Below are 25,816 nucleotides of genomic sequence, written 5' to 3' on the forward strand. Positions count from 1 at the left end.
ATAAGGCATAATTTCAGTTATTCATTCCAGTTTATACTGATGTTATTGAGATCAAATTTTGTTCTGACATTGTCATTTTGAGAAGACAAGAAGAAACAGAAGACATTGTTTATTAAAAGAGTATTTAAAAAAAAGCCAAGTTATCATTTAGAACATGTAGTTAAGCTATACAGAGAAAATACTTTGTTACATACACAAAATGCATATATTCTACAAGAGTTTATCATTTAAGGGTATATCAGAAATCTTTTGCTAGCATAGATAAGTTCAGCTGTGTATGTCTGAATACGTTTAAGTTCTGTTGTCTGATTTCTCTTATAAATTATCTTGCATTAGACAAAACTAGTCTTTCAAATTATCCTTGTAGGAGGATTGCTTATCTTCCCACCATGGTTTGCCCCAGGTGTCCCCAGCGGCAGGCATTCTTTGTTAGGTTAATCCTCTTCAACAGATTCATCACAAACTTCTTTGCTCCATAGATCTTTGCTACAGACTTTCTCCAGCTTTCCTCCATGTATCTTCCTACCTTTTCCCTGCATTCTTTCCTTGATCTGACCACTAATTTTTCCATGTTTTGATCAAGGGCCAGAACTTCTAAAGGTTGTGATGAACTGACTAAAAACTTTTAAGTCCTTATGACTCAGCTCCCTTTTGGAGACAGCCAATGTGTTTACCAAAAGCAAAACAGATCATGCAATTGGTGGAGGAATAAAAATCTAATAGCTCTACTTCCAGTAGTACTTTGTCTTCCATTTCATAACATATATGTTATAATATCTGCATTATTTGTGCAAGTCAAAAAACTCACCAGTAAACATTGTCAGAAATTCCTGATGAATTTGTTCTGAACTTGAACAGAAAAATTTTATTTTTTTTGGTTAAAGACATTGGTATTTCAACTTCAAAAACTGTTTACACAGTTCTATCTCTGTATCTGACAGTAGTGTCTAAAGTGTCTAAAGTAGTGTCTAAAGACACATTTTTTTATCAAGAAAAAGGATGCAGAATGAAAATCAGGAAGGTGAAAGGATCTTGTTTTACAAACATGCATAAGTGATTCAAAAATTACCCTGCATACAGCAGTGATAATTTACGTATTATACCAATGATTTCAGCCACTGTTACAGAGCACTGAAGAAAGGAATCCAGCCAATTCCAAAACTCAGCTGACACCATATATTGCATATAATGCAATAATATCATGGTTTTATGGCAATCTGAATGAAGATCTATTCTGAATGTGCTACCAGTAGTTCATTAAGTTTCCAGTTCCTAAGATTCCTCCAGATGTCTCTAAGAGAGCCATGCAATAAAAACTGCAGCATATTAGTGATCTGGTTCATCAGCTAACCACTTAAGATTATCATAGAATGGTAAGGTTGGAAGGGACCTCTGGAGATCATCTAGTGCAACCCTCAGCATAGCTCGTACGGGGTCTGAACCCATGACCTTGGCATTAGTAGCACCATGCTCTAACCAACTGAGCTAAACAACCTATAGTATAAAAAAATAACTGGACTTTGTGGCTACTGCAAATACTTTCTCCTTCATCCAGCACATACGTAATTTTAGGAAGCCTGTAAAACACATAGGCCATCCTTAATGAGGCTGTAGTTGAGCCTTCCTTCCATCATATAATTTGCTGATATCTTGCTGATTACTAAAAAGGGCAACTGCAAAATCAGTTTCAGTACTCCTTAGTTATAGAATGTGCATTTAATTATTAATTTTAAGAAAATGTTTAATTCACTTATTTATCAAAGACAAGATTACTGTTTCAAAGGAATAGTCATGCCATCCAGGAGAATTAGGTGTCTACATATGATTGAGAATTTGCAGTTTAGGGTCTAATCCCACTTCTGTTAAATAAATAACAGAATTCACATGACTTCAATGGATATTAGATCAGGCCCTTAATATATATCCCCAGTTTACTACCTGTAAAGTGGGAACAATCTTGCAAAAGTATTACAAGGATGAAATACATTAGAGATTATACGATGAGTGGATTAATTAAGACGTTTATATAAACAGTTTTGATTAAAATTAGATTATTAAATAGATATCCACATTTTGAATTGCATTAGTTGGAGGAAGATTTAAGGAGCAGAATCTGCTAATACAGAGTCATAAGATTGCTACTGTTTTTCCTGAGAGTTGATTATACACTAGAACTCCACTAAGTTGGTCAAACACAGAAAAAAAAGAAGAAAATGGAAGAGTTTTGATCTGCTTAATAACATTTTCAATACATTGCCATTTGCTAAATATATATAAAAATGTTCAAAGCTGAACAATAATTAATATAATCCCAGAAAAATACCATAGTGAGCCCAGTTCACAGCCCAAATCGTAAATAACACATTTTTTAATAAGCAAGTCTAGACAAAAGATTTTAGATAATGGAAGGGCAAGTGATCTGCCCTTCCATGGATTTGGTAATCAAATGTTCATTTAAAGAGTATGGAAAATCTGAAATCTATAATGTGAATTACATATGCAGAACTATATGTTTCATTGTGGAGTTTAAGGAATACAGCTTAAGTAAAAGTATTAGGTATGCTTGGGAATGGAGAGTAACTACTGCAAACAGAGACAAGAAAAAAGAAAAATTCAAATAGCAGTAACAAGGAAGAAATAAAAATAAATGTGTATCACAGTTTAAAAGAAATTTGGAAACAAATATTTTGTCCTAAACATGGTTGAATGTAGAGTAGCTGTTTCTGTAGTTAATGATCAATCTAGTTTGTGCATGCTTGAGTGACTGACAGTTGCGTAACAGCAAACTCTGTATGACAACCATGCATAACTTCAGCAACACACAAACATTTTCTTGCTGCCTGAACTAATGAGCCATTTAGTTGGGCTAAATCAGGTTATTCAATAGATGTTTCAAGCAGCTAATAGGCCCGATTCTGCGGCTGGTCCTTATTCAAACTGGTACTCAAGTTGAGTTAAATTGTGTATCCACTGAGTGAACAAAATAAATGATGAGATTTCACATATGGAGTCCCTGCAGGATAAAGATACTACATAATAATAATAATAATAAAAAACCTCATCATAATTCAAAAAAGGACCAAACTGAGTATAAAGTATTTGCTGTTTGTTTTTCAGGGAAGAAATACTTGATCAAATTATCTAAGAATAGATATGTGAGATAATTAAGAACGCCATAATTATAATGCTGATTCTTCCTGACTTTCTCTATGGCCTTGAGCTTCAGTGTTTCTACTCGTGGAAATAAAAATACTTGCATACTTCATGGCGTTTTGCTGAGATTACTGTATTTCTCAAAGTATTTTGATAAGGTTGGATATTAACTATACAGATTTTTTAAAAAAATCTGTTAATTCTGTGAATAAGTGAAAATCCCAAATAAAAGTTATGAAGAAAAAAAAAGGTTTTTGTAAGATACATATTTTGCTTGAAATTAAGACAAGAAAAATTGCTTACAGAAGGAATATTTTAAGACTGCTCATGTGGACTCCTATACTGATATTTTCATGTGTCTCTCTGAACTATTATTAATAAGTGCTGTATGAAGCCTTTGCTCAAATGCTAGATGTAGGATTATTAATTATTTCATTCAACAAAGAAAAATGAATGAATAAAACAATTACATTTAGACTTGTCAGGGTGCATTCTTGAATGCATTTTGGCAATTTTAATTGATGAGACGTAGTCTAATAAAATATAGGGAAATTCTGCAATCAGGCCACAGAATATGCAGTTAAATTATGTTGGTGTGCATTTCTATTTGTTTCTAATGTAGAGGATCTATTGGTAAAATGAATGCCCATTTTGTGGTCTGTTATGCAGAAAATGTTTAATCCAGTGTTTGATTTACTCTGTTAAATCTTCTTTATTGAATGTGGTTATTCATCCATGCAGAATTGGGTATGCTGCTTTCTGTTACTATGACATTGCAATTAAATAGCTAAAGAGAAAAACATGGCAAGACGCTTTCTCAGGGTCCATGAAATTCTCATAAAAATTATTCATACTTGCATATTTTATTTTAACATTTGCTGATATTAAAACTGTAAAGTGGAGGACAACATTTTTGCATTGGATGGGGCTGACAAACCTAGCAGTTAAGGATCCTGAATAATCATTTTTGTCAAATAAATAGTGCTAAGAAGAATTTCTGGTCCAGTGGATAATGACTGTCATCATGAAATAGGACTGCACTGATTGCATCTTATGAATGAAGCTAATAGGAAGTCACAGAACCAAACAATAGCATTTTGTGGTGGGAGAAATACTTAAGCACTTGAGAAACAGTAAGACATTGACAGTGAAATAGCTCTATTCCAGTGCACTCCTAGAATTACACTAAACAATAAAAAAGGTTTTGACAATGAAATAATATTTTCATGAGCATTCCCTCTCTCAGCAAGAGAAGGATGTGAGAGGAGAATTTGTCTTTTCCGAGACAAAAAGATCTGAGCAATAGAGTGAGACTTTGTTCCTCAGCTCACGCAGGTCGGGGTGGTCCAGCACTGTGAGCATTTTGGAGCGGGGCATTTGTCGCTACAGGTTAAAAGATAGAAATGACAGTCTCCTCAGCGGAACTGGAGCACACAAACCGCAGAGCGGAAAAGGTTTTAAAATTCCTAAAGGACAGCTGAAAGTGTGAAAGGAATGTAAAATTTGATCTTACTACTTTTATATCTGAATCCCTAACTACTGATTTTCTCTGTTAACGTATTTATTAGCCTGTTAACCAGGTACTGATGTTTACATGTGTACATATTTTGTCTTCCTATGTTGTTTGACATTTCCCAATAGAAATTTGTTTTCTGTGCTGTACTCTGTTCTGGCATGTCTGGCAGCACCGAAGACTTAAGGTGGTCTCTGGTTTCTATTAGTTGCTTTATACTATTTTCACCATTTTTCTGCTGTGTGAACAAGGAGCTTGTAATAAGGTGTTAACAGGCTGCCGGCTGGTTTACTGTTACCATTGATTTAAGGTGTTAAGACTAATAAAATCATACACAATGAATAATATTAAGAGATTAATTTAAACTCATTCAAGTCATTAAATGAAATATAAAAAGCAAAACCTTCTAGACATTTCCAGCGAATACTTCATGCTGACGAAGTCCTCCGTGCTAGGTTGTTTCGCTTAACGTTGCTGTACCTGCGTTTGGCTTTTTCCAGTACGGCTTTGTGTCCTGCCCTTCTCTCGCTGAGGCCGGTCGCGCAGGAGGGGCTGCTCTGGAACCGGGGGCTCCTCTGCGGTTGTCACCACTGATCCCCCCCAACTTCTTTGTAAAATAAAAGGTGAAACAGGGCTGAAGCATGAGCTAAGGTTTGAGAGGAACATAAATGAACAGTCAATTAAAGAGTTGAAGAAAATAAAAAGGATTTAAATGCAATCGAGAACAAAGCTCAGTCCAATGTATAATTCATCTGGTAATAACAAAAGGAAAGATATGAAATTAATGACTAAAATCGATGAATTAATATATTTTCTTTTAAAATCAATTTTCAACACGGGGAGTAAGAAGACTTCATTAAAATGTTGCCACCAACAAAATAATAAGGGGAATACTTCCTTGTTTTTCCTGCTAATGCTGCAAAACGTAAATTGTACTGAACAAAGGAGTCATAATTTGACCTTAAACTTAGCCTTAAACTCTTAAATTAGAGTTCCTGAAGAAATCTGATACCATTTAAGGAAGTAATCTACAAAATCGTACTTTCACCATTAAATAAAATCATTTTTGGTATGGGCATGTCCACTTCATTTTGGAATTCGCCTAAGAGATACGAAGATGCAAACAGATACAGACTGTTACTGGACTGATATCTATATATACAGATAGCATGATATAAACTAAGATACTGTGACTTGGTAAATAGTAGAGAATAAAGCAAAAGGAAGTTGTTAGGAACTAAGTGATAAATAGTTGGTCAAATAGTAGCCAGAGAATATAGGTGAATTTTTATTAAATTTTTGAGTTACGAGTAAAATTTGCAATCTAACTGATGTCGAAAGTGAGCCTGAATTACTGAAGAAATGGTGCCCAGGTGCTTCCAGTGAACTCAAGGCATGACCTGTCCAAAAATAAAACTGGCGCACAAGCATTGCTTTGCGTTTTTGCCGCAGAAACATGAACTGGTGCTGTGGGCAAAACAGCACGTACGGCAGATATGCCTATTTTTCATAGAATTTGGGTGGGGCTTGGGGTATTTTTTTGGTTTTTTGGGGTAAAGGATCTAGTGAGGCAGGCAGTGGCTGGGTTCGCAGCCTGCTTCAGAGGCGCCGCGGAGCGCCGGACGCCCATGAGGAGCAGCCGGACGCGGCTGCCGGGCGCCGCTGCCGCCGCTCCCTGCTGCGACGGCCCCGCCGCGGGGACTACAGCTCCCAGCAGCCCCTGCGCGCCGCCGCGGGAAGCCCCGTCCCGCTGCGCGCCCCATTTCCGGCGGCGGGAGCCGCGTGACAGCGCCCTTCTCAAGATGGCGGACAACCTGCCCTCGGAGTTTGATGTGGTGGTGATAGGGACCGGTACGCCGGGGCCGGGGCCGGGGCCGGGAGGGCTGGCGGGGGGCGGCGGCCGGCGGCGGGGCTGCTGGCGGGCAGGGCTGGCTGGCGGGCGGGGCTGGGGATCCTGCCTGGGCAGCTGTGTAAGCAGCGCTGCGCCAGTCTCTGGGGAGCTGGCAGCCTGCGCTAGGGTGGCCGTTAGGGCTAAAATGTCGGGGGTTGCTCATACGCCGAGGTGGCGCAGATGTGCGTGGGGCCTTTGCTAGGACGTGGATCTTCTCATACCGTGGGCCTGTGAGCCAGGAGTCAGGCACACACCTCCTGCCTCTGCACCCCTAAGATCAGGTGCTCCTTTTGTATTTAATAAAGCCTTGCTGGACCCTGCTGCCTTTGGAAACCTTTTTATCTGAAGTATTTTCTGGCTTGTCGAGTTAAAAGATTAATTTTTTGTACTGAAAATAGTTTTGGAAAGCTAAAGTCAATGTGGATTCAATGTATGCAGTGTACGTGGATGTTCCTTTTTTTCTCTATTTTCTGTAATACGAGAATGAAGCTCTCATTTTAAAGTTTTTCTCTTATCTTTGTACTTATATTCTCTTGTATTTGTACTTGCTTACAAATAATCCAAAACTTTCTTTAAGTCTTATCTTTATATTACTGAGTGTTTGAGTAAACTGAGAAATCTGTTTGAAAGATTTTGGATATCAGAGACTTGCCTGTGAACTTCTTGTAAATGCCCATGTTTTATACATCCTGTACAAATTCATCTTGTTTCCTGTCAAGTGAGTAATGATGGAGATCTTAAACCTCTCACTGAAACACACACCATGACACTGTCACTGCAAGACAAATCTTAAAGAATTCCTTCAGAAGTAAGATATTTGCTGCTGTGTATCAAAATTATGTAATTTTCTAATGTTGAAATGTACTCCTGTGAGCCCAGGGTGATAGTGGCTTAGTCTAAATAATTCTTACTAAGTCATGTCGTTCGTCCCCCCCCCCCCCCCCCCCGCCCCCCCCCCAAAAAAAAAAGCCTTGAATTCAGGATTGAGCTCTAGTTTCTAACGTGATCAAAACATACTACTATTTGTAGGTCCCAAATTTACAATGAAGTCTTGCTGGCCTTGATGGAGACCTCCTAAGGTCTGCTCAGAGTGGTATTCTGAACACAAAAGCAAGACTTCTCTGAATGTTTTTGTTTTCTATGTGAAATCAGGAACTCTTATTTTTTGACTTTGTTACTTTGTGTAATTAAGGTATGTCCTTCAGATTTAAGAATTCTAAAAAGTGATTTGAAATGGAATAAGTGAGGTTTTTTTAGTATATTTGCTATGCTAAATGTTTACCAGGAAGAAGCAGTCATCTTACAGTGTTGATATAATTGCTCAAAGGACTTAGTCTGGGGATTTGTGAGAAATTATAAAAGCATATTGTCTCCATTTTTGACTTTAAATGTAATAAAAATGCAAAATCAAGTTTCCTGAGCAAATTAAGAGATCCCTTCTATGTTCTTAGCCCTATTGTACACTGTGGAAGCCCTTGTAGTGAACCTGTTGTTTTGATATGCGTTCAAATCTGTGAATGTTTGTATGAGAAGAATGGGAGACAATGAAAGGCTGAATTATCAACCCAACAGGGCAAAATGTAAAAACATTTACATGTCTTTTGTGATCTATGAGGGTAATTCAGTCTTTACTGAATACATATTTATGTATACAGTGATGCATAAAATGATACTGAAAGCTTCATAGAATCAGTTTCAGTGTCAGCCTATTTAACTATCTCTCTACTAAGGAAACCAAAAGGTGAAAATAGTAACTAATAATAGTAGGAGTAGCTATTCTAGCTACTAAGGAAACTAGTGAAGGTGGTATATCTTCAATAGAGCTGATTATAATCATCTAACAGAGAGTTCATGTTTTTATGGTTCTTGTGCAGGAGTAAACCCTATGTGTCTTGCCAAAACTTTCTTCTAGAGATTCTTTAATTTTTGTTAAAGATAGAATGTAGTGGAGCCTGCTGAGGCAGCCCTTTGCTCAGGGATATCACAGGAGCAAAAGGCAGGCCAATTGTTCTGGCAGTGGCAGCCTGCTTTCACATGCTGTCTTTCATGTTCGCTGTTGTGTTGTACTTGCGGGATGTGCGATATCCACGTGTACCTGGCAGCTCACTGAGAAAAAGAAGTGATGGATGGTAGGATGCCACGAATGGAAGAGTTTATACACTCTTAGCCACACTCTAGTCACCTGACACAGTAAGATCGACAATAAGCTTTGCTGTTGCAAAGGCACTTTTGACTAAACTATCTACACCAGTTAGAGTTGGTCATGTGCCAGCCATCAAGTATGACCTTCCCTTATTCGGAATGAGCTTGTAATGTTAGAGGTTTGATATGTGTGTGTGTTGGGGGGAGAATTTCTCTGAGCTAAGTTCTGTTTCTGAAACACTGCCATTTGGTGATGATGATGTAGATAGGTATTACAGACTGTATTTTTGAGCTGTTGGCTTGCTTTATGGAGTTATATTGGAATTAATTTGAAGTTTTTCAAAATGATCACTAAAATGTAGAAGTTCTGTCTTTTCTGTGCATCCATTTTTACCAATCACATACATAAATGATGACTGATACTGTTGGTTGAATATTTGTTACCTATATAAAATTACACAGTATAAAATGTTACCTCAAAGTAGAACTTTCATTCATTCCTCTCTTCTGGGAAGTGACTTCTGAGGAAATATTTTTGCTGTGTGTTTTAAGCATCTATTTTCTGATGTTATAGCCAGTGTACCTATGGATATTTAATTGTCATGAACACAGACTTTGGAATAACTCTGATGTTTGTGTTAATGATCTTTTCAAATGTGTAATAGTAGTTGCTTTCTTTTCTACATATGTGGCTTTTTCTGGTTTTATAATTTTTACATCTGTTAATTTTAGTGATTAGATTGAGTGGTAACATTAGATTATTACTTTTTTTCTTTTCTTATTTCAGGCTCATTTAACTGTTTCCCTGTAGTGAAAATGGAACCTTGTGAAATTTTAGTTATCAGTGCTCCATGTAATGCTTGTGTTAAATTAACACTGTAATATTTCCATGGTAAAAGTAAATTCACTATTGAAGAAAGTACTTTTTCCTATCTCAGATTAAACATTGTCTTGTGAAGGTAATTTTATAGTAAGCTGGTTGTGCACTACAAAAATATTAGTCCTGTTTAATGGCTTTATAGTCCAGTAAAAAGTTTTTATTAGCATCATGGAAGTTCTATGGAAGCATCTATAGTTTTTAAGAAAATTAGATAATTGTATGATATAAAACTGATGACCGTATCTTAAATTTCCACTGAAAATAATTTGTGAGAGTTAAAAAGAAGAAAGAAAAGGAAAAACTATTTCAACGTTGTTCTTTGTTTCTGTTCTTTTATATTATAGCATTTAAGTAATCCATTGCCTTTCTCTGTCTCTCCTAACATCCCCACCATCCTCCCTTCTGAAGACTCGCATAGCCCTGCTTTTTAATATAGTGCTATGATCAAGTTAACCCCTAACCAAGCATAAATGGCTTCATTGAGTATTTCTCTCACAAAATAAATTGTGTACAATATTATTAATCCACAACATAATTTTGGTATTTCTTTGGAATGTGATATTCAATGAATTCTGTTTATCTAACAGTGAGTAGTATCAAGTTTTGGAGGGCTGATGTTATACATGTTTGCTTAAGTGGGTAATAGTCATGCTCATTTAAATAAGTTCATTATTTGTAAACTTTTGTGGGGTCAACTTTCTCAGTAATAGTATAAAAATTCAAGTACATGTCTAGGGACAGAACATTATGACTTCTTTAGTAACTATCTCAAGAGAAAAATACATCTTTTTTTGAGAGAGAATGATATTCAGATCTGGGTTCTTAAAGTCAATAGCAGGGTTTTTGCCTTTAGACAATTACCATGTAGGAAAATTCATAGGCAAAACATTCACTAATGTTGAATTTATGGCAGAAATCATTTTAAGTGCTAAGATTCGTAATGTGACTGTGCATACTTTTTTATTGATGTGGATAAGGATGCAGAGTTACCCTTAACTTTGCATTTCTTCAGTTGCTTGGATTATATTCAATTTTAATGCTACTTAAACTTGTCTCTGGCATTACAGAAGCCTGTATTAGCTTATGGTGAAGCTGTAAAATAAAGGATTTTACTCTTTAAAAGGTGACTGTATTCACAAGTTTGTCTGCCAGTAACTCTAGTTTTTTTCTAAAAGGAGTTATTCTTTATAAAAGCAGTCACAGTAAATTTTCTACTTCTATGCAATTTTCCTTCCATTCTGGTCTTCACTGGTTATAAATAACACATGAAATGACTTTCAAGGTAGAAAGCAGGAATTCATTTTGAAATATTCTATAAAATAAAGAGTGATTTATGGATTCATATGATTTTGGCTGAAAGCACTCGGGCTTTGCCAGGTCATCAAAGTCCTGTCAGGGGAATCTATTATTTATTGTTCGATATGCTGGGAGTGGTGCAAGTACTTTATGTTTATCTCATGTAAGCATAGTGTTAGGGAAATTCATTTATAAATACTAAACAATTTAAATATATATATCAAGAAAAAATAACATAAGTATTATAGATGTGAATTACGAAGCTGGAAGTTGGAGATTCTGACTAATTTTTTTTTAATTAATAGCTCCTTATGTTTTTATTACTGCAAGATATTTAGGATATGCCTAAAATATTTTCTAACAATTCATAATACATCTGTGTTGAAATTCTGGTTACAGTACTTATAAGTATGCAGTCTGCATTTAACGTCAGCAGCTATTTGGACTTGTAGAAGAAAAGCTAGATGGAAAGCCTGCTGAAGAAGTTTCTTTTTTTTAATCTCAGTAGTCATTGCAAGCAAATAGGGTAGCATTGAATTGTAATGTTAATGTTTGTAAGTAGGAGATAGGCCCACATAATTACTGCTATTTGCAAATAAATTATTATCTGTCCATGGAAGCATCAGTCAAAATAAACGCTGACCCACAGCTTTTTTCTCTCTTCTACCCTCCCCTCTTCTCTCTCTCGCTCTTTTTTTTTTTTTTTTTTTTTTTGGAAATCCTTCACGTGTAAATGTAGCTTTACCTTCTCACCAGCATTTTTAACCTGACTAAAATTAAGTGGTTGATTTTTTGGCATGCCTTATATGTCGAACTTCCTCAAATAGCAGAGCTGCTATGACAGCCTTGGAGACTTGGACTCCCACTGGTATCTCAAATGGGATTCTAACCTAGATATTGTGAAATGTCCCTTGCTCTTCTGGTAGGAAAATTCACTGTGTGTAACAATTGGCAACTGGCAGCACCAACTCTTTTATGCAATATTTAAAGAAGTCTGGATAAGGGGCAGGCAATCTTCCTGCAGGGAGACAGAAAAGGAAGTGAAAGATGAAGATAGCAGAAGACTTGGGTCAAAATAAAACTTACTAATGGATATACTTACTGTATTGATCTTTCGGTGTATATGATTTTTGTTTTTATCTGCTGCTATTGATTGTCATGTAAGCTAAAGATCAGACTTTTATAGGTCAAGTATGTGCTAGAGAAATCTGCTTACAAACCCTCTTTATTTAACACAGTTATATTTTTTCCTTGAAGATACTCTGAAGTCTTCTGAATTTCACTTGTTAGCTTTTAAACAGTATGGTTCAAGGGGAGCATCAGTATGTCTGCATATACTGATGTACTTATATATATATATTTGCGTATGTACATAGACACTTTTGTTTGAAAATTATCCTTTATACTGAACAGTAGGCCTCTAGTTGTGAAAAATAAAGCTGCAGTCTTTTTCAAGTAGAATTTTTCCTGTTAAAGTAATATGCTTTTATCTGTAGTTCAGAAAGTGGTCTGCCAAAAGCAGGTAGTAGTTTTAATCTATTACCTTGAGTCAGTTCTTAGACATACCACAAGCAAAACATTTAAGTACAGTACAGTGCAGAAGGGCAGTATGTGACCCATATATAATTTTTATGTGAATTTTTAATATAACTAGAATTATATCCTCTTTGTGCTGTTATCTACATCTCATGTACATTTGTTTTTCTCATGTCTTTGTTAATTTTTAATTTTCTGTAACTTTTTTCTTTTTTTGTAGTCAAATTCAGAATACACATTCTTATATTGATTTATGATTTTTTCCTCCCTATTCTTATCAGATAGCACTGTTTTGTTTGAGCATAATTTTAGTAACAAGTTAGATACTTAAATTTTTATTTGGAGGGTAAGTGTCTGCTTAGTCTCTTTCCTAAGTAATCCATATTTGCACCAACTATGAGGTTCCATGCTTTTTGTGGTGATGTTCCTCTTCTAGTATGCAGATAGTTATATGAAATTACTAGTGTAGGAGAAGAAACTTCTTACTTGTGGTTGTTTCCTTGATCAGTTACAAGTGCTTATTCTCCTTATGTGCTGTCTTCTGTGTGCCACTACCATATTCAGTAATGCGGAAAGATTTTCTGATATTATTCTGCAGTGTGGACATAAAATAAATCAAGCCTCTTATTATTTTTAATTAGCTAGTTTTAACACAAATTTATACACAGTAAGTATTTAAATTGTTTGCCGGTAAATTATAAAATACCATTTAGGTTCTACGTACAGCAAAAAAGTTCTACGAGAATTGTCTAGTGAGCTTCTCCAGAACCAGCTGCTGTTCTCTTCTTAGAAGTTCAGGTACAAGCAAAATTTATTGCAGTTGGTCTGACTCAACAAGATTGCTGTTTTGAAATTGTCTCTATCCTAGCATTCTGAATATATTTCCCTTCAACATTTTGTGTTATGAAGAAGACGCTTGTGATTTATTTATTAGATAGAGCAAAGCAAATTAAACATTTAAACCTTTTTCAATAAGAAGCTTATGTAGTTCAGTAAAAGCATATCAGCTAGATGACAGGAAGATAGTTTTCAGTGAGAAATTCAGGAACTGAGATGCTTCCATGCATATGCAGCTGTTCAGTGTATAAACTGTTTGGGGCAGTTAAGGTATCCATTTAAAATCACTCCAAGAGGTAGTGCATCATTATAGCGTTATGTATGGCTGCTAATTGTAAGAGACACAATATGTAAGTCTGAATATTAATTTTGGATTACGCAGAAATGAATTATAACTTTATTTAAAAAGCCAACTGATACTAAAAGCTTTGTGCTCAAGAGAAGAACTTTCTAGTTTAGCACTTATCTGCAACTTTCATTTTGGTGGATTGAAACTAAAAGCTCAGTTGACATTTTGATAATTATATAATGCATAGTTAATAATTATTTATACTTATAGTACTTTTGCTATGCAAGAGTATGTTTACTTACAAAATGCATCATTCATGAAATTGAAACTACAACTGATTTTGCTTCATAGAGGAAATCCAAAAATGCATGTAATCTACCTGATCAGAGCTTATTGGAAACAACCAGACATAGAGGTCTGCAAGGTCTGCAGTGTAATAGCTATTGAGATTAATCTACCTCTTAGGGTTATAAGAAGATTATACTAGACATAGTGCTTAAACAAATGGCAGCAGAAACTAGTGCAATCAGAAGTGGACTCTGTTCTTCATCAAAAGCTTGTGATGAACCAAGTGTTTATACTGTCCACTTACTGGATCACTTTGTTCTAGTTTGGCAACTGTTTTTGATACAGCCCTGGAATCTCTTGCAGCTTCAAGCAGATAGCTGGAGAGGCAGAAAAATTGGTAGGACTAATTATATTACCAGAGGGCAGATCTCATGATGACTCAGTAATTTGATTAATGATTTCCGTTGCCGTACAATTGTAGGGTTTTTGATAGTCTAAAAGGGAATACAGATTCTAGTTGGTCTTGCTGTTCTTTGGTCCCGATTGTTGGAGGAGTAGTCAACTATCTGTTCAAAAAGATTAAACATCATGAGTGGCACGGGTTATAACACTGAATAAGTCCTTCATCCCTTAAGCTAGCAAAACCGCAGGCTGACCCCCGAAGAGGGGTGAATGGCAAGAAATTTTAGAGTAATCTTTCATGAAAGAAACAGCTAAGAGTGCCCAGTTTTATTTACTCGTTAGACATAAGTGTAACTTCAGAATCAATATTATGGACCTAACCTTTATCCTGCAGTCAGCTGAATGCTGCAATAAATCATTATTTTCAAACCGAACTGGGAATGAGAAATCCTGGAATCTGCTCAGGCCTCTTCTTGGGCCCTAAAAGTATTTCAAAGATTGACTGTATTTCAGTTTAAAGTTTTCAGACAACTGTCTGCAAAATGCCAAAGTTCAGAATAGAAAACTGTTGCCAAATAGGAGTAGTATCTAAAGGGAGTATCTTTATCTGCAGTTGAATAATCTGAACAGGACCTATCTGCACAATGCTGTGAGTGTCCTATAGGAGATCATTCAACTTCATGTGCTAGAGATGCATAGTGCTCTCTCTGATACTTCTGTAAGGATACTTTTCAAAGTTAGTTAGTTGGTGGGGTTTTTTTGAGAGGAAAGGGACTATTTACAACTATTTTATAACAATCTGTTTACCAGAGCTGCCTTTTCCTCAAAAAGACATGTGAAGTATCCATCATACAATCTAGATCCCATTTTGGAGTAATTTGCATTTGACTCAGCTACCTGCTTTCTGTGTGGTTTTATTTCTGTCGGAGAACAGAATTCAGAAATTGGTGTCCAAGGCACAGTCTTATTTCTTTAGTTTACTGAGTCTGTGTGTCACATAAGAATAAGTGGTGTCTTGCTCCATCAAGTTGTTCTAAGAGCCTTTCCAAAAGCTAAAATGCATGGGCATCACCTTTCTTACACTTTCTTACTCTGTTGCCAGTTGGTACTCGGGGGCCACAGTACCTGTAGAGGCAAAGGATTGCTGAAGAAAATTGATGCCAGCTTTCAAGTGCGAGGAAGCTAATTCAGGGAACAATTTCATCCAAGGTTAATGGAAGAACAGACCTCCAGCATTGTATCAATTGGATCAGGCTTAGAGCAATCAGTTATGCCCTAGTAGCTATAACTCCAGTCCTGATCAGCCAGGCAGCACTGGTGATGTTTTACAACATTTTCTCAGTGGCTTTTATCAATAAGGAAGGAGAAACAAGCTTCTCAATTCCATTTCTAGAGTAATATTCTGTGCATCCCAAATGAGGAAAAGAAAATATTTTTCCTTTTTAGGAGCTACAAATAAAATATTAATTGTAGATTCTGTTAAACCAGATAGTTGATAGATGCAGAGAAATGAAATATAAATGCAAACACTTTTGGAGGATAGGTGAATGAAGAGTTACTTTCACATAAATAAAACTGTGTGCATCCAGGATCTTGTGACAGTCCTGGAGCATGTGGTACAGTTATGTATTTTCTGCTAGTCAGAAGTATGGTTGTCTCTTCATAAGTTGTTTTTTGAGTTCTTTCTTGAAAGACTCAGCTTTTAAGTGAAGTTTTATCAGAGGCTTTTCAAATCAAATGCAAGGCATAGGCCTTTACCACTCATAATAATTACTCATTTAGGCGCTCTTCCTCCAAAGGCTAGTCGAGCTCTTTGTTCTAGTTACGTTTTAATGTGTCACCATTTCTTCTGTCAAAAATTACATCTGCATTTTAAGTAGCATGTACAACATACACGTCTTATCCACAGATAGATGATACTAGTAGTGGCTTTTAATGCTAGAAGTACTTTTAGTTCAGTGGTGAATCTGTCTATTTACAGTTTGTAAAATGGTTTCACATTGTCGGAAGATGACCTGTTCTAAATATAAGATACAATTACTAAATTGAGTGTGCTGATTTTTGAAGTCCTTGGGGTTGTGTGAAGGCTTCTGGCTTCCTAAACTGGTGTAAGTAACCAATTAACATACACTGCAGGTGTGTGTTTTAAAGCTCTGAAACAGGGTGATCAGAATACCTTGTGATTATATTGCAGAGCAGAAAACTTCTGATGTCATCAGCAGTGGACTTCAAAGTGGGGTTCAAAGTAGCCACTTTCTGATATTTAATATTTTTCCTGCCAAGAACATCACGTCCCACCGCTTTGAAGTGACTGTTACCTATAGACCTGTCTGGACTGTGGAATGCATGTCCCTGGAACTGATGCAATTGTTCTTCCCATTTGCCTCTGAGATTAATTCTATAATACAAATATCAATGTGGAAGCAATATGTACTATTGCAGTGTCTTCTGTTTCATCAGTTAAGAAAGTGATTTTTGGTTTTTCTTTTTAATCTGTCAAAATAGTAACTGCTAAAAATGGAATTGACGTCGTGGACCAACTGCAAACCAACCATCTGCTTCACATCAAAGGGAGAGCAGGAATGGGCAAGGATAAAGATAGAGAGGTTAACTTTTTTGTGTTGATGGTAGTCTTGCCTTTTCTGGCTTAAAGAGACTGTGAAACTGTGATTGCATGTATTTAGATCCTGCTAGATGTTTTCTAGACTGCTTTCCAGGTTCTAGGATTAATAAAGCTAGCTAAACCATTTGAAATGTTTTCTTTTTCTTTGTCTGTAGGAGTGTTAAATTGTACTTAATATCCCATTAAAGCGTAAGAGCTTCTTATTCTTTATAAGTAGTAAATAATCATCCAGTAACCTTTAACATATTGCATTATGTATTTCTTTTCTTTGAATTGCCTGTTACTGACTTAACAAACGAAATAAAATCAAAGTTAATATATCTTAGTGTACTGAATTTTAACTGAATTTTAAAACTTGCATATGTCCTTTCAGGTTTGCCTGAATCTATTATTGCAGCTGCATGTTCCAGAAGTGGCCAGAGAGTTCTTCATGTTGATTCGTAAGTTATTCCAACAATATTCCTTCTTAGGAGTTGAAGTGGTTAGGAATATATCTGTCTGCATCACTGCACCTTTCAGAACATACTTGTGTTCTATGTTCATCTGCCATCAAGCTCTTGTAAGTTTATGTGTGCACTTTATTTTTAGGATGTTATTCTTATCCATAAGAACAGATGGAGGGCAATTCCAGGCAATTTTTGAGTGTTAGCCACTAATTTGGGACATCACTGTGCTCAAGGGTGTTCCTTCTTTCATACAGATAAGAATGGTTACAGGTTCAGTGCTCTTTGCTATGGTTTCTGACAATAATTATCCCATTCAGTTTGTGTGGGAATTTTTAACTGAGATATTTGTTTATCATTTATTCTAATGATAAAATGTTTAACCAGCATCCCATTTTTATCAGTTCTCAATGCATAGAGAAGTTGTTAAAATTATTTTTGCATTTTAATGGATTATCATTAAATATTTGGCTGATCAGTCAGGAGATGAACAGAGCACTATTCTTCGTTTGCTGTCATCTGTATGTCCCAAGCTAAATCAGTTTGCAGAATACCAGTGAAATCAGCTGATTCAAAAGTACTTCTTTTGCACTTTGAAATAAAAATGTTTGCTGCACCACTCAGTGTATCTCATTGCACCCTTTTAAGAGATTAATATTTCACTTTACTTTTCTTTACCAACTAACCAAAGTTGTTATAACAACAATCTTTTTTTATATATAAACTTTGTAACTATACACCATGATGCACAAATTCAGGATATTTGTTGGCTCTCAGCGTATTTGTATACCTACTCAGCAAAATTTGGTAACAGAACTGCAGTTAGAACTTTAGCTTCTGAGGTAAGTTTGAGATTAAATTCTGGAGCATCAGCAGGTTAAACTAAATTCTTAAAATTTCCATCTCTCATCTACCACTTAAGGCTCCTCTTAACTCTTTGAGACTGTCTTGATCACTGCTAAGTAGCTTTTGAGGCTGCTTTACTGTCTTGGGTTTCTCTAGAAGATACCAATGCGATATATTTCATAAAATTTCTGTGCTAGATACCTGGACTGTGTCTTCTGTAGTTCATTATGTGAGATCGAAGTGAGATTATACAGATTTTTTTTTCCAGTGCCTCTGATCTTGATCACAGTTGACTGCTGTCCCCTTGCTATTTTTTCAGTCTAATTATTAGTTCATATAATACAATTGGCTGGACTACTACAGTTTTGGTAGGGAGTCATAAGCAGGAGGACTGCCTAAGCAGCTCTGTGGCTGAATGCTGTCAAAATCTAAGATGCATCATAAACATCTACAGTTAAGCAGATTTCTGCATTAGAGCTCAGCTGTGGTAAATACTTGTGCATGCAACCAAACTGAATAATCCAGTGAAGATTAGTATCAAATGAGGGGGAAAAAAAGACTCATATTTAACTGTAAAATCATAACTCTGTTATTAACCAGTAACATGTTAATAAACAGTCCATGTGGAGACTGATTTCAGGCAGCCTGTTAGCTCCTTTCTAGTTGATACTTGCAGGTTTTAGGCAAAGAAGGAGCAACAGGTGATTTTGAAATGGTTGTAGCAGGAATGGTGCATAGTCTGATTGTTAGTCTTTTTTGCCATAAATTACAAGTGTTTTAGTGTTTTATTTTTAAATCATATTTTTGAATTCTTGCCTTTCTGTGCACATTCCTGTGACATGCACCTGTGTATCCGGCACCCACGTTTAGAGACTTCTGCTGTAGCCAGTATACACGTTTTCAGTTTTTCCTGTGTTTTAAGCCAAAAGCTTAAAAGATATGTGCTTCCTCATGCTCAGTTTCTCTGAACTACATTAGTTCAAGATTAAGCTTCTGCAATCTTTTGCGTACAGCCCTTCAAAGGCCCCATCAGTTTTTAGTGTGTTTATTTCTAAATTCAATTCCTTCACAAGTTCAAAACTTGCAAGACTAGCTCACTGAAATATGATTTGCAGTTGCTAAGTTGGCTGTTGACTTTCCTTATAAACCTCTGGTTGCCTGTCCTGGACTGAAGTGAGGACAGGTGGTGCACTTCAGAACAAGAAGAGAGAGTTTGGATTAAGAACTCATCTTAATGAGTCTTCAGTGTCCATAGACTAAACTCTCAGAAAAAAGTCCTTAAATGGGTTAATGTTCTAGTATTTCACTTCACGAATGGGTAGTACACAACAAGCTCTTACCTGATGCTCCATATTTAACATAAGCAATGATTCAGTTGAAACAAAGACTGCTTTCAAGATTGTTAAAAGCATTGTGCACAACTATAAAGCTATGTTGAATTCATTGGATTTTAAACTTAATGCATATATTACCAATAAGTTGCTTTGTTTTTACTAAATGAACAACTTTTTGTTATTTCAATTTTTCATATCCGTTGTTTGTAAAAATCTGTAGTAACAGTTAGTTACTGGAACTTTGATTTGTTTTATCCACGCCTATTTTCAGCTATGATGAAGAACCCTTCAGATCAGCAGGCAATTAGAGCTGTGGAATTCAGATTTTGTTTATTACTGTTTTCACTTAAATACGTTCATTTACATTCACACATGCTTTTATTTTTGTGATGATAATGAAGGTTTCCACATTTGATTCCTTTCTCCTGTGGAGTTATTTTCCAAGTCTTGTGCAGGCAATAAGCTTTTTAAGTCAGGGAAAGGTATTTTTAACAGAGGTTTTCTTCACTTATGTTAGTAGTTGCTGTTTTAATTGGTGTATGTGCTCACTGATTCGTAGTCTACAAACCATATCTTGGCAAAAAATGAAAATGTTTATACTGTACAAAACCTCCCATAAATAGGCAAACATTTCAGTTGCCATCTGCTTTTTTTTTTGTTAAAGTTAGTATTCTTGAAAAAAAAAAACCCCTAGCACCGATGTCATTGGAATTTTAAATAAAAAATTGAATCTCTGGCAAGCTTCCTAAGACTGTCTGAACTAAATTGTATTTATTATATTAATTTATAGATTAATTTTCAAATTTAATTTTACTAAGGTAGCGGAATAATTGAAATTTGGTTAACAAAACCCCTCAATCTGCTGTTATTCAGATGACTTTTTTTTTTAAAAAAAACTATATTGTTCCCTTTCTGAAAGAACATGAGCTTAATTGCATAAGACAGGTTTGAGATTACTAAAATACTTTTCTGTGTTAGCTGTACTATTTTGATTAATTTCTCTCTTTTATTCTTTATAAATATCTGAGTTAAGTTAGATATAAGTTGTGGAAAATGCATGTGGATAAAGTCTGTATATGGTTTTCTTGCACTCATTATCTTGTGTAGATCATTTTATTTCTTTTAATCTCCAACTATGTTTGCATTTATCATAATATACTGCATAGGTGATTATGGTAGAGAGTTTTGAAGGGGCCTATTATAAAATAGAGCATTCTAGGTTTGATTTATAAACACTGTCCAAGCATCACCATCAACAGTAGCTTATCTTATTCAAAACAGTCACTTCACTGCAGTGTTGCCATAAATTCCTGTAGATGGATTTTAAACTAAAGTTAGCTTCTGCCAAATAGTAATTGAAGAAGCTCTATTTCTCTTTGCCAGCTATCCGTCTCAATAAATGTAAAATCTGTGGTTCTTTTCAGAGAGCTACATTTACTGTAGATATTAATGAGTTGTTGACATGTGAAATTTCAAGGATAGATGTTAAGTGATTTAGAAAAGTAATTTGCAATTTAAAATGTGGAGATCAGCACTTAGTTTAAAGTAGAAGTTACTAAAGGAGGGTAGATTAAGACTAGAAGTTGATTACTTTAAGTGAATGTACCTCCCATAGTAATTGTCCATATGCATGGGACTTTCTCCTGATGATTTGGTATGTTGCCTGTTTATGATCCTCTGCTTATTATTTTCTTGTAATTATGTATATTCAAGGATGGTGAATGAACAAAATGTAGCTAAGTACAGTTCCCCTCTAATCCTTTGTATGTATTTGATTTTCAGTATCTAGAATACAGCATTTGTAGAGTATAGTTGTATTGCATACATCCTTTCTCACTGACTGACTTCTCTGTCCATGTAGAGTTTAATTCAAAGACATAGAAGGAGTGTCAGGATGCAGGATTTAACTCCTCTTCTGTGCCCAGTTCACTCTGCCTGCTTCTCATGTCCCTTTGCTTCTTGTCACCTCTGATCTGTCTTGCTCTTTGACCTTGCATAGCGTGTAGAGTACTTGGTGTCCCTCGTGTCCAGGATTCTGTTTGTTTTGTGAGCATCCAAAAGCTTCCTGGGCACCTACACACACTTGTTATCTGCTTTTGTAGTGCATTCCACATCTTGCTATGTCTATCTCTTTTCAGAACTTACAATACAGCCTGTGTCTTTGTATGTCCTTCTTTTTCGATCCTTAACTTCTGTAAAGGGAGATAGCTGTGTAAGCAGAGTAACCAGAGAAGGAACGGGATGCTTCTTAAAGCAAGTCAGTTCCTTCCATGAAAAATAAAGGAATTGTTTAAAAAAGTCCTAATTCAGGTATCTTTTGACCTTGTTTGAAAAAGCTGTTTTAATGTCGTTTAAGGATACGAACTCATATCCAGGGTGTTACAGAGTAAAACTTTCAGTCTCAACTGTCTGTGATAATTGCCCTTGATCCCATGATATAATGTGATATTAGTGACTGCAACCACTACCCCTTTTGTTGAATTGAAAAGATGTCAAGAGAGTTTGCATTAAACGTTTTCTTTTAAAAACCAAGGAGACTTGTTAGTCTGCTTCTTATTCTCTAAGACGTGGTTACAAAGACAGAATGGGAATTTCTAATAAACGTGAGAGTGTACTTAGTACCTGAGATTTTGTGGGTTTAAAATAGAAGTCGTTCTATGTTCAGATCCTTAAAATCGATGTGGCAGTAACTCTCTTTGCAAAAGACAGATACTCTGATGGTAGGAGACTTCTTTCTGAAAGATCAAATGCAGGACAGACACATACAGGCAGCTCTTGGGAGCAATCATGAAGCATCAGCAGCTTCTTTTCAGACTTCACCAGCTTTGACTGTTTTACCATGGCTATTATGACATGGCATTCAGAAGGGCAATCGTCTTAACAGACATAGTCCATGAAAGAGTCTTTCTGCTCTTGTTTCTGTCTTACTTGTATATCTCATGCTTTCTTAAGTGTTCAATTTCTTAAATTGCTGTCTATCTTCAAAAGGAAATACTGGATGTTCTCTTGGTTCTTCTGGCTTGAAATCTAAGAATGTTAATTAGTTTGAACCAGTTTGCAATTTCAGTGTGTTCTGGAATGGGGTTTGCTAATTCTTCCAGAGTGTTTGTAGGAAAAAAGATGTTAGCAACTGAGAAGAAATACATAAAATAATGTAGGAGAAGAGAAATTTAAGTTTTTTCCAGAGAGAAAACTGGGCTGGATTTCCAAAACGTCACAAAACCTTCTTAGGTTACTCTGCTGTTAATTTTGAACTAAAAATTCAGGATTTGAAAAATCTGAACTAAAAGCAGCAGTACTTAAATTCACACGAAACTGCAAGTGATAGAAGAGAAATTTTGAGTAAAAAGCATCTAGGCAACAATGTATTTTAGAAATAGAAAAATGTGTCTTATGTAACCTGATACAAAAATGATTTTTTTAGCTATGCTCTTACAGCTTCAAATGGATGCTGAAATAATAGCATATTTTCAATGTTTCATCTTGTCTAGAGGATAATTGAATTGTAACTCTAAAAAAAAAAAAAGGAGAAAATACGTATCTTTGTAGTTTGCCGGCGTATCAAGAGAAGGGAGGAGCTCAGTTCTCAAGATTGAGACAATATTTTATCCATAATTATTAGACTTTGATCTTGCCCATTACTTTTTGCAATTCCTTATTTTGTTGCTTTTTAAGAATAATTATAATAAAAAAGATGTACTCAGTTGCAAAGGACTCCTAATTTTAAAAATAATAGCCTGCACATTTTCAGATTTCCCCATCAAGATTATTATTAAAAACTCTGCTGTTTATCGTAGGATGAGATTGGATAAGTAATCATATCTGATCTTCATTCTGCCAGTAGTGTTTTCAGGTAGGAAAATTAAGCAGTTCTGAGTCATCATGTAATGCAAGGTAAATAACTAATTACAAACCTCCTAGCCAAAAAAACCCCAAAATCTGGAAATTGATGCTTACAGAGAAGATTAATATTAGAGGTTGTGTAGCATAACTTTGGAAAGAAACTCATATTCCAGAGGAGAGGAAAGACAGCTGTGATTCATTTTCCATTTGAGGAAGACTATTATCTCCGAATTGATTGAGCTTCAGGATGACATTATAGAGTGCTGTGTTGCAAAGCCTGATTCACATCAATAGCAGTTGAAAACAAAAGCAATTTTAAAGAAAAATCCACCTGATGAACAGAGGAATGTTTACATTATAGATATTTTGACATCTTCACAGAAAGTTTTGTAACTTTACTTGTGAGTTTATATAGTTGTTTCTCTTACTCAAAGTTTATTAAATTTAAATATTCCAAATATGCATAAATTTATATTGGTATAGGTTCAAGAAACCCAGCGCTAATTTTATGCAGATGTTCTCTGCGATTTCAGTGATCAATGGCCTTGCTTGCTCTGACAGGCAGATTGTATTCCATATTCAAGGAAACTTGCAACTAAAGCAGCAGATTCTCTTAAAGTAAATCTTGGTGGCTGCATTTTTTCAGAATTCCCAGAAGTGGCAGGTAGTTTATGGATATTGAGCTTTTTGTTCAGTGAAATCTCAAGAAGGAACAAGAAATTAACTTGTTCCATTGAACATTAAAGCAAAGCTGGTGATAGTAATTGTATAGAACAAAGATTCCTGTCAATTGCTTTTATACAGCCTGAAATCTGGCAGAATTGGGGATTCAGTAATATATTTAATTCTTGCTGCATTGTATTTTAAGTGATACCAAATACACGTTTTAAACTTCATTTATATCATTCATATAATGAGGTAGATATTAACTCCTTTTCATAGACTGAGTTTCTGATTGGTAGGAGATTTACAGATGAATCTCTTTTGCTTAGATTGGACAAATTATTGGATAAACTACATGGATTTTCTTAAACTATAGGCCCTGACCTCCCAGACCATGGCCTTAAACACTGTATTCTGTTCTTGAAGCCACCTTTATTCAGTGAATGCTGGATTTTGTCGTCTTTGCAAAAGATGTCCTATTTATGTTCCTTACTGTTGCCTTGCAGTAGCTGAAAGACTTTTTTAGGTCAATATCTAGTCATGAACAATTAAGGATTGTTTGGCAGACATCTGTCTTTCATATGCTAAGTAAGCAACATAGAGCATCACCCCCTGGTACTGTAAAGGGACTGACACTCTTAATGAAGCCTTTGTCAGTTCATATAGCCCTTGTCAAAAACATCCTATCTTAAACCTGAATTTATTTTCTTCTTGATTGCACTTATCTCCACAATTCAAAAATGGAGGAGGTTATGAGGAGATTTTAAGTTTGTTGAATTTATCTTTGCATTATTCTGTAAAACACAAAACTCATCTTGCTTCTTAAACTCTTTTTTAGTGTGTACAGTAAGATTAAATATACATTCAGTATTTTGTATCCTTCATTTTTCTGAAATACTAGCATAATTTAGTGAATTGAGATTTAAGCTAAATCCTGAAGTAGCTTTTTTTATTATTTTGCAAAGACTAGTGTTTTTTTAATGTAATTGTTTTATTATTTTTCCTATCACAGCTACTAAATATTTAAGAGCTGGTATTTGTGATAACACATGCTAATTCATTCAGCTGATGTCTAGGAAAATATTGATAGAAATTTTAAAAAGCAGAGACCATTTCTTTGAACAACGTAACTATTAATTTTCTGTGATTTTAAACAATTAAAAATTTCAAGGCAGAAGGTCGTAAATACACACCGAAAAGTACTCAAGAAGATAAGATTGTTTTGTACAGGTCAGTTCCTTTGGCTCCACCTACAGTATATGCGGTTTAGAAATGATTTTGCCAGGAGATTTAAACAGTCCATAGTTAGTATAATAATTGTTCTGTCAGCAATAGATGAGTAATGGAAACTTCATTTCTTTTTGACCTAATGGATAAGAGAAGTGTGGATTCTACTGTCTGGACCCATGCTCAGTTTGCACAAGCATCCCTACTTCATGGGGATGATTATGGGATTCCATAACCATATCTACTTCAGGGAATGCTGTTAGTTAGGAAGTGGCACGTGATGTAATATTTCCAATTTTTGTATTAGCCTCAGTCAGAAGTAGTATAGCCGTGTTAATGTGACAAATCTATTAGGTCATGCCAGGACCTGAAACTCTTATGTGCTGTGATATAGACACAAAAAAACTTACCTCATGTACATATTTGAGTTACAGAGGTGTAGTGTCAGTCTTGGACAAGAAGTAGTTATATATATCCATATTTTTCTGTTCCTCATGGAATCCAGTATGCTTTTTCTCTGCATTTTATGAATACATTTTACTCTCTGGATAACTAATCTACAGGTGTAAAGGATAGACTATAGTTTATTTGGTCAAAAATAACCAAAATC

General features: G+C 35.5%; 1 protein-coding gene across 3 annotated transcripts in view; it reads left to right on the plus strand.

The window, feature by feature from the left end:
• Positions 1-6,450: 6,450 nt before the first annotated feature.
• CHM (CHM Rab escort protein) overlaps positions 6,451-25,816 on the plus strand; it is a 79,134-nt gene continuing 59,768 nt past the window's right edge. For all 3 annotated transcript variants that reach the window (XM_062584842.1, XM_062584844.1, XM_062584843.1), the window contains exons 1-2: positions 6,451-6,517; positions 17,224-17,290. In XM_062584842.1, the coding sequence (XP_062440826.1) occupies positions 6,469-6,517; positions 17,224-17,290 (116 nt within the window). In that variant the 5' untranslated portion in view covers positions 6,451-6,468. The remainder of the gene's footprint in view (positions 6,518-17,223; positions 17,291-25,816) is intronic.

Source organism: Rhea pennata, chromosome 11 (genome assembly GCF_028389875.1).
Source record: "Rhea pennata isolate bPtePen1 chromosome 11, bPtePen1.pri, whole genome shotgun sequence".
In the NCBI taxonomy this organism is placed as follows: Eukaryota; Metazoa; Chordata; class Aves; order Rheiformes; family Rheidae; genus Rhea; species Rhea pennata.